This window comes from Prionailurus viverrinus, chromosome C1 (assembly GCF_022837055.1).
Source record: "Prionailurus viverrinus isolate Anna chromosome C1, UM_Priviv_1.0, whole genome shotgun sequence".
NCBI classification, from domain to species: Eukaryota; Metazoa; Chordata; class Mammalia; order Carnivora; family Felidae; genus Prionailurus; species Prionailurus viverrinus.
In genome coordinates this window covers 165,611,971-165,627,489 of record NC_062568.1, presented here as the reverse complement: position 1 = coordinate 165,627,489, position 15,519 = coordinate 165,611,971, and the positions used below count along the sequence as shown (strand labels likewise).

The 15,519-nt window shown below is 43.1% G+C and overlaps 1 protein-coding gene across 1 annotated transcript in view; it reads right to left on the bottom strand.

Moving 5' to 3' along the window:
- The window catches only part of LOC125173408 (cytochrome P450 2J2), a 30,801-nt gene extending 17,281 nt beyond the window's left edge, over positions 1 to 13,520 (bottom strand). The window contains exons 1-2 of the mRNA XM_047872509.1: positions 13,231 to 13,520; positions 2,644 to 2,806 (exon numbers count right to left, since the gene is read on the bottom strand). Of these exons, the coding sequence (XP_047728465.1) occupies positions 2,644 to 2,806; positions 13,231 to 13,440 (373 nt within the window). The 5' untranslated portion in view covers positions 13,441 to 13,520. The remainder of the gene's footprint in view (positions 1 to 2,643; positions 2,807 to 13,230) is intronic.
- Between the last annotated feature and the right edge of the window lie 1,999 nt (positions 13,521 to 15,519).

The window sequence follows — 15,519 nt, the reverse complement described above, 5'->3', positions numbered from 1 at the left end:
TTTACCCCCTGGATACCTTAAATCTATGTATCTTCACTGCCACTAACCTGGCCTAACCTACTGTCGTTTCTTGCCACCTCCCTAGTCCAAGCTAGTACCTTCTCTAAGCTAAAATGCTGTAATAGTCTCTTGCTCCCTGTATACCATTTTCTACACTGCCACCTACATAGGTTTTATAAATGTACAATGTAAACATGATGATTCCTTTCTCCACTTGAAACCATTCTATAAATATGGGGGTACAAGTGCCCCTATGCATCAGCACTCCTGTATCCCTTGGGTAAATTCCTAGCAGTGCTGTTGCTGGGTCATAGGGTAGATCTATTTTTAATTTTTTGAGGAACCTCCATACTGTTTTCCAGAGCGGCTGCACCAGTTTGCATTCCCACCAACAGTGCAAGAGGGTTCCCATTTCTCCACATCCTCGCCAGCATCTATAGTCTCCTGATTTGTTCATTTTAGCCACTCTGACTGGCAGGAGGTAGTATCTCAGTGTGGTTTTGATTTATATTTCCCTGATGAGGAATGACGTTGCGCATCTTTTCATGTGCCTGTTGGCCATCTGGATGTCTTCGTTAGACAAGTGTCTATTCATGTTTTCTGCCCATTTCTTCACTGGATTATTTGTTTTTCAGGTGTGGAGTTTAGTGAGTTCTTTACAGATTTTGGACACTAGCCCTTTGTCTAATATGTCATTTGCAAATATCTTTTCCCATTCTGTTGGTTATGCTAAGTGAAATAAGTCATACAGAGAAAGGCAGATACCATATGTCTTCACTCTTATGTGGATCCTGAGAAACTTAACAGAAGACCATGGGGGAGGGGAAGGAAAAAAAAAGTTAGAGAGGGAGAGAACCAAACCATAAGAGACTCTTAAATACTGAGAATAAACTAAGGGTTGATGGGGGGTGGGAGGGAGGGGAGGGTGGGTGATGGGCATTGAGGAGGGCACCTGTTGGGATGAGCACTGGGTGTTGTATGGAAACCAATTTGACAATAAATTTCATATTAAAAAATAAAATGAAAAAAATCACTAAAAAAAAATAATTCTAGAGTTTCCCTTGTTATTGAGCATAAAACCCAACACCCTTAGCAAGAACTTGCATGAACAATTCCTGGCACTCAGCAGCTGAATTTCCCTTTAATTATCTCTATTTAATCCCTATACTTGCCATATGGGCCACCTTTCAGTTCCTCGAGTTCACTGTCCTTCTTCCCACCTAAGGGACTTTTCCTATTCTATTCCCTCTGCCTGACTGCTGCTTCACTTTGTTAAATTGATTGCCATTTATTTACATTAGCTTTCCTTGAATCCCAGGGCTAGATTAGATGCCCCTGATAAATGCATCCTGCACCCAGCTTAATGATACTAATGCATTAAGTTATTAGCACTCATTGATAGTGTCTTTCTGAATAGAATGTAAGTTCCCTAAGGACACGGATTTTGTCAGCACTACTCATGGTCATGTTGCTAGTACCTAGCACCGTGCCTCACATAATAAATGGAGTGGAGGTAGCGTTAAAAGACAAACTATTTCAAAAAGCATCTGGGGGGTGGGGCGCCTGGGTGGCGCAGTCGGTTAAGCGTCCGACTTCAGCCAGGTCACGATCTCGCGGTCCGTGAGTTCGAGCCCCGGTCCGTGAGTTCGAGCCCCGGTCCGTGAGTTCGAGCCCCGGTCCGTGAGTTCAAGCCCCGGGTCCGTGAGTTCAAGCCCCGCATCGGGCTCTGGGCTGATGGCTCAGAGCCTGGAGCCTGTTTCCGATTCTGTGTCTCCCTCTCTCTCTGCCCCTCCCCCATTCATGCTCTGTCTCTCTCTGTCCCAAAAATAAATAAACGTTGAAAAAAAAAAAAAGCATCTGGGGGAAAAAAAAGGCTGCTTTGGTGGAGTAATACATTTGAGTTATCCATTTAGATTTTTAAATGTTTATGTTTATTTAATGACACTTTTAAGTGTTCATGCCAAACTGTTCCAACACAGAGTGGAAGGCTTGAGATACCTTGTGGGGCACAGCCCTAACAAGAAAGCGGAGGAACTAGAGGCAAGAAGAGGGACTTCCATAAGGAGCAGAAGGAAACGGTGCACATGAATTTTCCCAGGGGAAGAGATTTGAATGGAAAGCAGAAAGAACAAGAATGCATTGACTCTTCCCCTGCTTTCACTGAGTAATCAGTGCTTCCAGAGCGAGTTCATGCAGGAGACACAGCTTCTCTCAAATCCCTGACAGGACCCTGCCAAGTTCTCTAAAGTGCCTTTAAAAAAAAAAAAAAAAAAAAATTTATGTTTATTTTTCAGACAGAAACAGAGCATGAGCAGGGAAGGGGCAGAGTGAGAGGGAGACACAGAATCTGAAGCAGGCCCCAGGCTCTGAGCTGTCAGCACAGAGCCCAATGCAGGGCTTGAACCCACAAACCATGAGATCACGACCTGAGCCAAAGTTGGATGCTTAACCGACTGAACCACGCAGGCGCCCCTAAGAGGGTGCCTTTAATAAGCAAATGTGGGAATCCAGCTTTCTTTAATTGTAGGAACTTTATAATGGCCCAGCTCACTGGGAGTATTGGAGAATTACAGTCACAAGGGCACCTTTAACAGATCATAAAAATATCAAGTATACACCCCGTACATTAGTTAAGAAACTTACCATTGTTCTTAAAGATACGTCCTCGGATAGGAGTTGTAGGGCGGTTCACAAAGTTTTGGTTCTGATCGACAAGGACTTCTTTGATCAAGGGCAATCCAGTTATAAGAACTAAAGACATGTCACCGAGCTGCAGGCTAAAAATGTTTCCATATTTCTCCACAAGCTGAAAAATAGTCAAATAGTCACAACTGATTATGCACATGTCCACGTGTCCAGGAATGGAGGGGTTGTGTGTCGCTGAGGAAGGTCTTGTACTGAGCAGAGTCTGTGTGTGCACCTTGGTATGATGGGAACGTTCCTCTCTGCTCCCTCTTTCCTCTTCCTCTCAGCTAGACTAGGATTAAAATCACTCCAGGATGTGCTTCTATACCTTATAAACATTCATTCATATATTCAACCTACACAAATTGAGTGAGCATCCAACACTGTCCCAAGAACAAGACAGGAATATGTAACTAGAATAAAACAAACAAGGTCTCTAACCTCGAGCACCTTAGAGTCTAGTGAGGGAGGGGGGAGAATTCAGAACATGTGACTCACAAAAAAAAAAAAAAAAGCTGATATGCTTAGTGTAACTCTGGGTTGCAAGCATGGACTTCTCAGTAAATTATAAGAGTTTAACTGGAAGAGAATGTCCCCTTCCTCAACACGTGCTAGACAACTGAAAATTCATGACAGGGCTGAGGCCAGCTGTGCGGAAAAGCACTCTAGTTCCGGAGCTATGTGGGCATCTTAGCTCTATAGTTGGCTAGCTGTGGCTCTTGGGAAAGTTGCTTCACGGTTTTTGAGCCTCAGCTATAAAAAGGAAAAAGTGTTCCTCCCTTAAAGGGTTCTGTGAAGAAGAATGAGAGCAACAGTGTGAAAGGCACTTTGTTTTCTGGTACCTGGCGCACAGCCGCTTGAGTCCCTGAGGAACAAACGGGCTCTGTGTGCAAAGGGATGAAGACACACGCTCATGGCAACAGAGAGGACGAGCGCACACGGGGATGTGCTGGAAGTGGGCACATGGACGCTGGGGGCCATATTAGGCCCCTTTCTCTGTTTACCTCATTCGATCTCGCAGCCAGCCACCCTGTGGCATTAATGGTTTTCCTTGTCTTTCAGAAAAGGAAAAAGGAGTCGTCGAGGAAGTAATGTCACCGAGATGACAAAGCTATTGAGTGGTGAAGGGAATTTTCCAGGCGTTAGGGAAGATCTGAGGACAAAGACTTGAACCTGAGAAGCCACCAGGCCCTTAGAGTTCAGTGGGAGGGAGAGAAAGAGGGAAGAAGGCAGGGAGAGAATGGAAGGCTGTGTGGTGTGTACAGACGTGGGCTGGATGAGAACGAATGGCTACTAATCAAGGTGGTTCCTGACTTGTTCCTTCAAGAGACGACTCTGAGTAGACCCTACGCCTGCCTCTTGTCCACCCGGGGTTGTGGCTAGTTGCAGGCAGTGGTACCAAACACAAGGGCCCCATTTCCTCCCGGTGTCTGTGTCCCCTCCTTCTCAGTCTCCATGCACGCATGCTCCCCCTTGTCACCCTTAGCGCCTAAGACCCCACCACCCTGCTCAGAGCAAATACAACAGACTACACCAGCCTCATTCCGCCTCCCTGCCCCCACATTAAAAACCAAGCCTGAACTCAGTCTTCCCTTGTTCTCTCAGCCCAGAGCCTTCCATCAGTCTTTGTTCCTGTCTAGCTCCTATCTCCCTGGAAAGAGTAAAGCCGAGATTCCCTCTCAAATTCATCTGCCTCTAAAGTACACATCTTTGTCTCTAAGACATAGCAGGAAAGGGCCCATAAAAATCAAGCAAAATCTTTTTTGTTTCATCTTGCTGACTGCCTCGATGAACTTCTTAGTCTTTATGAGAAAGATTTCTTGACTAATTTATTCTATTCAGAAAAGATGTTTTTGGAATGGGTGAAAATCTCGGATTAAGCTAAATGACTCCTGACAAAGTGCACGTACAACCTAGAATCTCAGCTTGTACTTGGAAGGAACAGAGCACTCCATTAGTATTTGCTGAACTGAACGACTTCAGAGTTTCTGCTCTATCAGCTCTCTGCCCACGTATGAGTCCAAAAGAACTGCATCAGAAACTTTCACGGTGGGGCGCCTGGGTGGCTCAGTCGGTAGGGCATCCGACTTCCGCTCAGGTCATGATCTCACAGCTTGTGAGTTCGAGTCCTGCATCGGGCTCTGTGCTGACAGCCTGGAGCCTGGAGCCTGCAGCCTGCTTTGGATTCTGTGTCACTGACCCTCCCCCACTCACGCTGTGTCTCTCTCCTTCAAAAACAAATAAACATTAAAAAAAATAAACAAAAAAAAAATTGAAAAAAAACTCTCATGGCATATTCAGCTGTGTAAACACAGGTCAAATGACCTCCCTGAGCCTGTTGACTATGGTGATGCCTAACAGTTCCTCCATGCACTGGGCTGGGCACTAGGCTGATCGCTTTACATGGATTTAAGTGTATGACCCACCAGGCATCTGAAAAGACTTTGTAAGGTAGACCGTACTGTCGAATGTACAACAATAACCAAGTCATTACTCAAATGAGTAAGAGAACAAAAGAGGTTAAAAGTAGGATGATTCAGGAGGCTAAAATAGGCTTAATATCAGAAAGGAAAATAGAAAAATAAGAAAAGAATTAATGTGGGAGCTATAAAAGGTGAACAAAAGTAATAAGAGGGAATTTGATACAAAGGATTAAAAACCCCAAATGTGGGATTAAGTGCTTACATAATAAGGTGGAGCGAAATAAATGTTTAGAATAATGAAAAATTAGAAGGGGGGGTGGGGTTTAGTGAGACAAGTGCGTGAACTACGATTACCAAGAGACAACTGGGAGAGATTCCACCTCATCTCAGTTCTTAAACTCAAGAGCCAACATAACAAAGACACAAAGAGAGGAAAAGTGTAGCTATTCTCACTCCATGGGCAGCAGGTGAGAGGGTGTGCTCCCCCAAACTCTGACCAGCACTGAGCTGTGTGTGTGCATGTATCATTCAAATAAGCCCCCTAAAATGCACGTTGTTTCTATATGTTACTAAGATTTATCATCTTTTCGGGGCGCCTGGGTGGCGCAGTCGGTTAAGCCTCCGACTTCAGCCAGGTCACGATCTTGCGGTCCGTGAGTTCGAGCCCCGCGTCGGGCTCTGGGCTGATGGCTCGGAGCCTGGAGCCTGTTTCCGATTCTGTGTCTCCCTCTCTCTCTGCCCCTCCCCCGTTCATGCTCTGTCTCTCTCTGTCCCAAAAATAAATAAACGTTGAAAAAAAAAAATTAAAAAAAAAAAAAAAGATTTATCATCTTTTCCCCAATATGTACAGTATTGTATTTTTTTCAACTTTTAAAAAATGTTTGATTATTTTTGAGAGACAGAGAGAGACAGACAGACAGAGAGACAGAGTGTGAGTGGGGAGGAGCAGAGAGAGGCAGACACGGAATCCAAAGCAGGCTCCAGGCTCCAAGCTGTCAGCACAGAGCCCGACGCAGGGCTTGAACTCACGAACTACGAGATCATGACCTGAGCTGAAGTCAGATGCTGAACCGACTGAGACACCTAGGCACCCCCACAATTATTTCTATCCAATAAAGCAAAGAAGAAGAAGGAGGAGAAAAAGAGGGGGAGGGGGAGGCAGAGAGGAGGGGGAAGAAGGACAGGAAAAAGAAAAACAGACCTAATGAAATTAGGAATAAACCATCGTTAACAATGGTTCTTACTCTTTTTTGAATCACAGAGTCCTTTGAAAATCTAGTGTATGGCATGATCCGCTCTCCAGTAAACTCCTGTACACATGAGCACAGTCATGCATGTAGTGTCAGGGGTTCACCAGTCCCTTGGGGCCCATGAGCCCCTGCTAAGAATATTGGCGTCACAGGTAGTTCTTGGGGGCTGTGCTAGGCTTCTGAGAACAGTCTGCGGAAAGCAAATTCAAGTTCGGTTCTATACATTTTTATAAAATGCTTAAGAGTTGCCAGGCACCTCGTGACATTGTTATGTTATAACACATGGGGTGGTACAAAGGTCAATATGATTCGGTGTTTTCCTACAGCATCAAAGTCTCTTGAGCAATGCTGACTGCAGAAAACACTAACGCACAGCAGAAGTGATATATGCTATAGTGCTGGTAGAAAGGAACATGAAGCCATTGAAAGAAGAAATGAATTTCCACCCCAGATGTATTAGAAAACCTCTAATGGGCGCCTGGGTGGCTCAGTCGGTTAAGCGGCAGACTTCGGCTCAGGTCATGATCTCACGGTCCGTGAGTTCGAGCCCCGCGTCGGGCTCTGTGCTGACAGCTCAGAGCCTGGAGCCTGTTTCAGATTCTGTGTCTCCCTCTCTCTGACCCTCCCCCGTTCATGCTCTGTCTCTCTCTGTCTCAAAAATAAATAAACGTTAAAAAAAAAAAGAAAGAAAACCTCTAAAAGGGGATGGTATTTCAACTAGATCTTAAACAAAAGCTGCCAGCAAAAGGACATGTAATGTGGGAACAGGATACGCAAATACAAGGTAGGAAAATGGAGGTGTTCAGGGACAAGTAGGTGATGTGGTTTGACTGGAATGCAGGGTTCATTAAAGAGCACTGACCATGTGGTAGGTCAAGGCCAAGGGCTGGGGATACAATGAGTCCTTAACTTAAAGCACTTCCCAGTCTAATGGAACATATGGAAAAATAATCAGTTCTTATTTTTACTATTCTGTACAAGAAATCATTTGACGAGGGAAAATAAGGAAGCACATAAAGGGAACCAGGCACCAGGACAGGTTTCCTGGGAAAAGTATCTCCTCACTTGAGTAAGGAGATAGGAAACAAGGCTGGGCAAGGCAATCCGAGATAGATTGAGGACAGCCTTCATGCCAGCTGAAATAGTTTGGATCTAGTTTTGCTTGTAATTAGGAGGCCAAAGATGTTTGAATAGGAGACGTAATGTAAATGAGTGTTTAAGAGTTTGGATTGTGAAGTCATACAAATCTGTTTGAACCCACTTACAAATCACACTCACTGTGATTTGGTGGCAAGTTATCTAACTTCTCTGTATCTCAATTTCCAAATGTATAAAATGGGGGATATTGCGGGTTCCCATCTTTAGGATTGTTGTGATTAGTAGCCACAATACTAATATTAATAACACAATTACTTGTTGTTATTGATCTATCTGGGAGTATATTTTAGCAAAGGCATTCTGATACGATATTGACAACGGAATGAGGAAGAGGCCAGAGAGTGGAATAGTGGAGCTCATCCAGCCACTAGGCAGACAAGGGATGCCTGGGATGCAACAGCACTGGCTCTCCTTGAATTTCTTGCTTTAAACTTCTAAAGGGGAATAGTGGTAGACGTGGAAATGAGTATCAACTATGTGCTTGGCACTTTGGCAACAAGTTGATATTCATGAAGTTATCTGGTTCTTATAACAATCCTAGAACGCATTTTCAGCATTCAGAAAAGTAGGCACAGAGATTTAGCACCTAGCTTGTGGGCATAAAGTTTGGGCTCTAGAGAGGGGGTTCTGGGTGGCTCAGTCTGTGTCCGACTTTCGGTTTTGGCTCAGGTCATGCTCTCACAGTTCGGGAGTTTGAGCCCCACATCAGGCTCTGCACTATCTGTTTGGGATGCTCTCTCTCTCCCCCTCTCTCACTCATGTGTATGCTGTCTCTTTCTTGCAAAATAAAAATAGTTAAATGAAAGGATGAAGATACTCTCTTTTTGTGAGTGATGGCACTAAGTGTTAACTAGCCACATGACTTTCCAATCAAAAACCACATTCCCCAGCTTCTCCAGGTGTACCCAGTGGGACATGAGTAGTGGTGACATGCGCGTTGTCCGGGTCTCATCCTTAAATGAAAACTGCTTGCTCACTACCTACCCCGTTCCCCTTCCCGTGGACCAGAACTTACACACAGTGGGGTTACAGGACCAGAGCACAACAAAGAAGGAAATGAAGTTTCTGGATCGTCTTGAGGTATAGAAAGCAGTCTCCCTATCCCGGGCTTCCTGCCTACATCTGAACTCATTTGTGGGAGAGAGGTAAATTTCAATCTTTTTTTACACCACTGTATTTTGGGGTCTCTGTTATAAGCAGCTCAATGTGTACCCTACCTAATACATTTATCCACCTTATCTACCATTTTCCCACTTTAGTACAATAAGCTTTTCTCTTATTTGGATAAATGCTCCTCTAATTGGCCATATAGCCATGATAGAGAAAGTTTTAAAATATAGGGGGAAAAATACAAGGAAAGTTCCCATCATACCATTTAAACAGGCTAGTTTCTTCACGGTGCTGTTGCTGTGTTTTAGCTCACGCCACTTTGTCCCATTTAAAATCTCCTGTCCCCTGAACTCCACGTGGCCACTTGCCTAACATCCATTTAACGCTCAGCTCAATTTATTCCAACATTCTACACGACGTTTTCTCTAGGGTTTCCCATTCCCAGGGATCCCATCTCTTGATACTTCATTTGGTTACCAAGAGTCTACACCACACATTGCATCGTATACTGTTTTGTGCTGTGCCTGTCATACGGTAAGCGCTTCATAAACGTGTGTTCGATAAATGAATCCATGAATAAATCAGTCATCCTTTCACTGTCATGAAAAGTCAAGTAGCCCAAGTACAGAATAGGTGTAAGTGTCAAACAGTTCTGGATTGAAGTGCTCGTTTTGCTGTCATCTATGCTGAATAACTCAAGCAGACAACTTTATTATTTGCAGCCACTTTCCTCAGTGGCAAAGTGGAAACCGCACCAGCTAATGACGAACCTGTGTGTCTTTTGTGAAGAGTAAATGAAAATGAACAGATAAGTCCTCATACAGGATCTAGCAAATAGTTGGTACTTAATGTCTCCGAACTGCTAGAGTGTAAATTTAGTTATAACTAAATACACCATTTGACTCCATTTGTTTTACAACCAAATACATAAAAAATGCAAACCTGTATGCAGTAAAATTTAATAGTTCTGATGAAAAAACATCGGGCCATGGATAAGATCCTAGCCTCGGTTTCATCACTAGCCAGTTTTATGACAGACAAATCATTTACCCTTTCTAATCACATCTATCTTAGTAGTAAACCAGAGGCACATATCAAATTTATGATTTCATACAAGATTGAGTAAAGGCATTCCATTTTACTCCTCCTAGTATTCATGACACTAATTGGCACAGACAAAAATAACTCCAAGAAAGGCTTGCTTTCTCTAGCCAAAGTTTCAGAAAAAGGCTAGCCTAATAGGACAGAAGCGGTTTTTTTTAAAGTTTGTTTATTTATTTTTTTATTTGGAGAGAGACAGAGACAGCCTGAATGGTAGAGGGGTGGGGATGGTGGTGGAGAATCCCAAGCAGGCTCTGCACTGTCAGGGCAGAGCCTGATGTGCTGCTCAAACTCACAAACCCTGAGATCATGACCTGAGCCGAAATCAAGAGTGGGACGCTTAACTGACTGAGCCACCCAGGTGCCCCAGGACAGAAGCGTTTTAACTTTATAGCGTTAAGTGTTTAAAGCAGCTATAATATGTTTTAACAATTACAAATACTCTCAAAAATTTTAAATAGAAAATCTTACCAAAGAAATAAAAGATAGGTATAAGAACCAAAGGGAAAAATTAAAAGTTAAAAATGCAACTATCTAACCAAAAACTCAGGAGAGCAAATCAATGGTAGAAGGGTAATGACAAAAAAAGAACCAGTGAAACTTGAGAAGATCAACAGACTGTATACAGTCAGGACAACACAGAGAAAATAGATTGAAAAGAACAAAAACTGAGCCTCAGGGACCTACGTTAGAATAACAAAAGATCTAACATTTGCACCATCAGTGTCCAAGAGTCCCAGAAAGGAAGGAAAAAGACTGTGGAATTGAAAAAATATTGAAGAAACAATGGCTGAAAACTTCCCGGCTTTGGTAAGAGATCAACCTACAGATCCAAGAACCCAATAAACCCAAAGAAATCAACACCACGACCTACCATAATCAAATCTCTGAAAACTAAAAGCAAAACGACTTCTCGACAGCAGCAGAGAGAAACAACTGATTACTTATGGGGAACAGCAATTCAAATGTGGTTTCTCACTAGAAACCACAGAGGCCAGAAAGAAGTGGAACAACATTTTAAAATGTTGAATGAAAGAAACTGTTAACCTAGGATTCTATATTAAATGAAAATATACTTCAGAAACGAAAGTGAAATAAAGACATTTTTTAGGTAAGCGGAAGTTAAGAGAAGTTTTTTGCCAGCAGACTGACTCTAAAAGAAGGACTAAAGAAAGTTCCTCAGGTAGAAAAGAAATGATATTGGTAGAAATTTGGAAAACTGTGAATAAAGAAACAGCAAAATAAGGGTAAATAAATGAGTAAATGTGCTTAACAGTTAAAAGCAAGTTTATAATATTGTCTGATGTGGTTTTCAATATATAGAGAGATAATATTTAAAAAAAAATTTTTTTACATTTATTTTTGAGAGGCACAGAGACAGAGCACAAGTGGGGAGGGGTAGAGAGAGAAGGAGACAGAATCTGAAGCAGGCTCCAGGCTCTGAGCTGTCAGCACAGAGCCCAAGGCGGGGCTCGAACTCACAAACCGTGAGATCATGACCTGAGCCGAAGTTGGACCCTCAACCGACTGAGCCACCCAGGCGCCCCATAGAGAGATCATATTTAAGACAATAATAGTGTAAAGCGGGGAGGATAAAAGGATCTAACATTTGTAAGGTATCCACATTGAACTTGAAGTGGCAAAATATTGACACTAGTAGATGACAATAAGCTATATGTGCCTATTATAATCCTTAGGTAGCCACTTAAACACAATGCAAAGAGATATACTGAAAAGCACAATAAATAAAATGGAATTCTAAAAAAAAAAATGTTCAAGTGACCCACAGGAAAACAGAAAAATAATAAATAGGGGAATAAAAAACAGAGGGGAAAAATAGAAAATAAATAAAATGATCTAAACCCACCAATTAAAACAGAGACTGGCAAAATGAAAAAAAAAAAAAAAATGACCCACCTATATGCTGTCTACAAGAAACTGATTTAAAATATAATGATACAAACAGGCTAAAAGTGAAAGTATGAAGAAGCATATACCATGCAAATAACATCAGCAGATAGCTGGTGTGGTCACATCATATCAGCTAAAGTTCGGGCAATAAAAATCACCAGACATAAGGAGGGATATTACATAATAACAAAAGAGTCGATTCACTAAGATGATATAATAATTTTAATGTGTATGCACCAAATAACAGAAATGGCAAATACATAAAGGAAAAACTACCAGAATGGAATTGGAAAATAGACAAACCTTCAGTTAGAGTTGGAGACTTCAACATGCTTCTTGTAGTGATTAATAGAGTTGGTAGATAAGAGGTCAGGGTGTAGAAGAAATAAACAGGATCATCCAATGATATCTAATTGATATATACAGAACACTTATCCCCAAAATTGTAGAATACTTTTTTTTTTTTTTTCAAGCATGCATGGGACTGTATCTTGGGTCATTAAACCAACTTTAACAAATTTAAAAGACCTGAAATTAGACAAACTATGTCCTTTCACTATAATGGCAACAAACTGAAAAATCATTAACAGAAAGCAAGCAGGAGAATTTCCAAATGCTTGGAAATTGAACAACACATTTCTTAAACACTATAGGTTTAGGAGCCTCGCTTTAAAATTCTGTGACTAATCCTGTCACTTAGTGTTACCAACTGGGTGTTTCTCCAAGAAAGTGATAAAACCTTCTCCCTCTGTACTTGAGTATAGACATGTGTTTAAAGTGCTCCAGGCATGTCTAGGGAAAGGGGACTAATACTGTGCACCTAGTAAAAGCCATGTCTGACCATTGTTTTTATTTAACCTTCACAACCACCTATCACAGTGTTGTCATTCAGGTAGGTGCCTGTGCTGGTAGGAAACCAGCTGAGGATTCTTGGGAGAAGTTTGGATGTTGGAGGGAATTTTAAGTAAATCAGAGGAGCCAGGGTTAAGGAGCCCTGGCGGGATATGATTATTAAAAGGTGGAAAGAGGCTTAGTCAGAAAGAGTTCCAAGGGGCTCCCAGATAAGTCCTCACTCTGGAAAGCAGTGGGAAGCACTAAGAAAATTTAAGTCGAGGGATGACATTTTACAACGATTACTTTAGTGACAGCAGATCGCAGGGAGAAGAGATTGAAAGCGAGGGGCTCAGTTATTGAAAAGTGGTGAGGATTTAGGCAGTACTGTCACCATTTTACACTCAGTAAATACAGCCTCAAAGAAGGTAAGTACAGCGTTTTTTTTTCCCCCAACGATAAAAATATTAAAGAGGACAAAGTGATCATATGCTAAATACGCTGTTCCAGTAACATTTCACAAGATACACAATAAAGAATGTAGCAAGTCTGGCATACTTTAATAGTAAACAGTGACTATTATTTCACTTCTAGAAAGGGCAGGTGTAATCATGCCAGCTGACCATTGGGAAACCGGGGCTCAAAGCAGGGTTTACCAGGGTCCCTGCATTAGCTGCACAGCCCCCCAGCCTCCCGCCCTCGATCCCCGGGACGGCCCCTGTCCCGCAGGTCAGGGTCAGGGCACCTTCACCCGCTCCTACCCGCTGAAGCTGCAGGTGCGACCGCTCAAAGTCCAGATGGAAGAAGTTGCCCACGAAGGGCAGGGGTACGGGGCCCGGCGGGTAGTTCTTGGGGCGCCGTCTTTTGAGGAAATCAGCAAAGAACAGAAAGGCGACGGCACCCAGCAGGACCGTGCGCAGATGCAGCACTGCCCAGACGGCGGCCGCCAGGGAGCCCACAGCCGCGAGCATGGCTCGCAAAGTCCTCTCGCTCGGCTGAGCTCGGAGCAGGCGACGTCCCCGCCGGTCCCTGCAGCCGAGCTCGCGGCACTGCCGGCCCGCCCACGACTCCGCCGCGCCCCGCCCCTGCCGCGCCGAGCTCCCCCACTGCGCCCCGCCCGCCTGCACGGTCCCGGCTCTTGGCCCCGCCCGCCTGCTGCCGCGCCCAGTGAACTTCCTCTTCCCCTGCTTCCTTCCCCGGACCCCGGCCCCCGGCCCGGCGCGCTGCGCTCCGGAAAGCCTGGCACCGAAGTCCTGGGCGGCCCCGCGCCGCGCGTCTGGAACAGGCCAGGCCAGGCGCGTTGTTCTTCTCTGTTTAGAAAGCGCGTCTCGGTCTGAGACCACTGGGGATCTTGGATTTGTGGTGCATCTCCCCGAGAGCGCCACAGGCACTGGAGCTCAGTGTTTTTCAATCGCCCTCTCTCATCCAAACGTTGGAATCTTGCCGGGTGAACAGGACTGATAAGGGCAGCGCTTGGCATTTCTTGGGCGCCTCGCTGAATGCCAGGCAGCACCCTCGCGTCTGTACGTGAAGCGTTTCATTCTGACCAAATTACGCAAGAGATGCTCTTTTTACTTCCGTCCTGCCGTGGAGGAAACTGACACGAAGAGGTTAAGTGGCATACACGTGGTGGATAAATAAATCCACTGGTCCGCAGCACCTCGGAACAAGAGCCTGCATTTGTAACTCTTTGAAGACGAAAAAGCGTTGCATCAGAGCCTCCAGCACTGAGCCTAGGTCTTCAACAGGGGCTAAATTAACATTGGAAGAAGGTGTTTTAGTCCTCCTTTTGGGTACGCCTTGTGAGATTTCCCTTCTGAAGCCCCAACACGGTGGTAAGGCCCCAGGTTCCAACTTCCCATGCCCTCCCGTGCGTGCCACCTGTGTCTCACCGTCCTCAAAACAGGAAGCATAGTCCTGGAGTACTATAGCACATCCCCGTGTACTTAACATGTAGATAAACAGTCTGCGTCGGATAGGATAATCTGTTTTCTGCCTTTCCCGAATCAGAACCTCTTCTCATACACTCTGTATGAACCAAGTGTTGGACTGTACCTGAAAGCCACAAAAATTGATAGTTTGCATATGTTTATGATAAGCTGCTTTAAACTTCTCTAAGACGAAAAATTAAGACCACTTACTTGAAAACAAAGATTTCTATTACTTGTCTAATCTTCCACCACATGAGTGCATCAACAATTAGAAGACACAGTGTTTTTCAAATGCTTTTAAGAATTTAGTGTAAAAATTGATTGAAGTGATGTATTACTTTTGCTAGGAAGTAACTTGGCCCACCAATCTTTTATATTTGCTTAGGATGTTTCTTCCCCATTATCTGAAAGTTGAAGGCATTTCTGTCATACTGAAAACAAACTTAAATGTGCCAAAAAATGTTCGTGTGTCCTGTATTAGTATATCTTTGATGCCCTGGAAATCTGAATGCTGATCTAAACTGGCATTTAGAATATTCAAGAAGAAAAAAAAAATAGCTACTTTAATACCAACTTCTTAGATTTCATGAAGATTTTGGTGAGGAACAATAATACATAATATAAGTATTGGCTAAACTCTAAAAATTCCTTTCTATAAAGTATAAAATACTCAGTATTTAAAAAGAGTCAGGCAAAGGAGATCAGTATTTAATACTGGATATTTTGTGTCTTGTGTTTGTATCATAGTATTAAAATAGCAAGTATAACATTTTAATATTTGCTGATATACTTTTATAAAAGTGAATCCTAACTTAGTAAGCTTTTGTAAAAAATGAAGGAGAAGTAGTCATTTTTTCAAATAAAAAATTGAAGGAGTTTTCTGCCAGTAGAACTGCCTTACAAGAAATGTTAGAATAAGTTCTTCCTAAAGAAGTAAAAAGTTATAGGTCAGGAACTCAGGTCGACAGAAAGAAAGGGAGGGCATTAGAGAAGAAATTAATGAAGGTAATGTAAATCTTGTGTTTTTCTTATTCTTAATTTATCTAATAACAGTTGATCAAAATAAAGACAGCAGCAATGTATTCAGTGATTATAGCTTATAAATAAGTGATATGAATG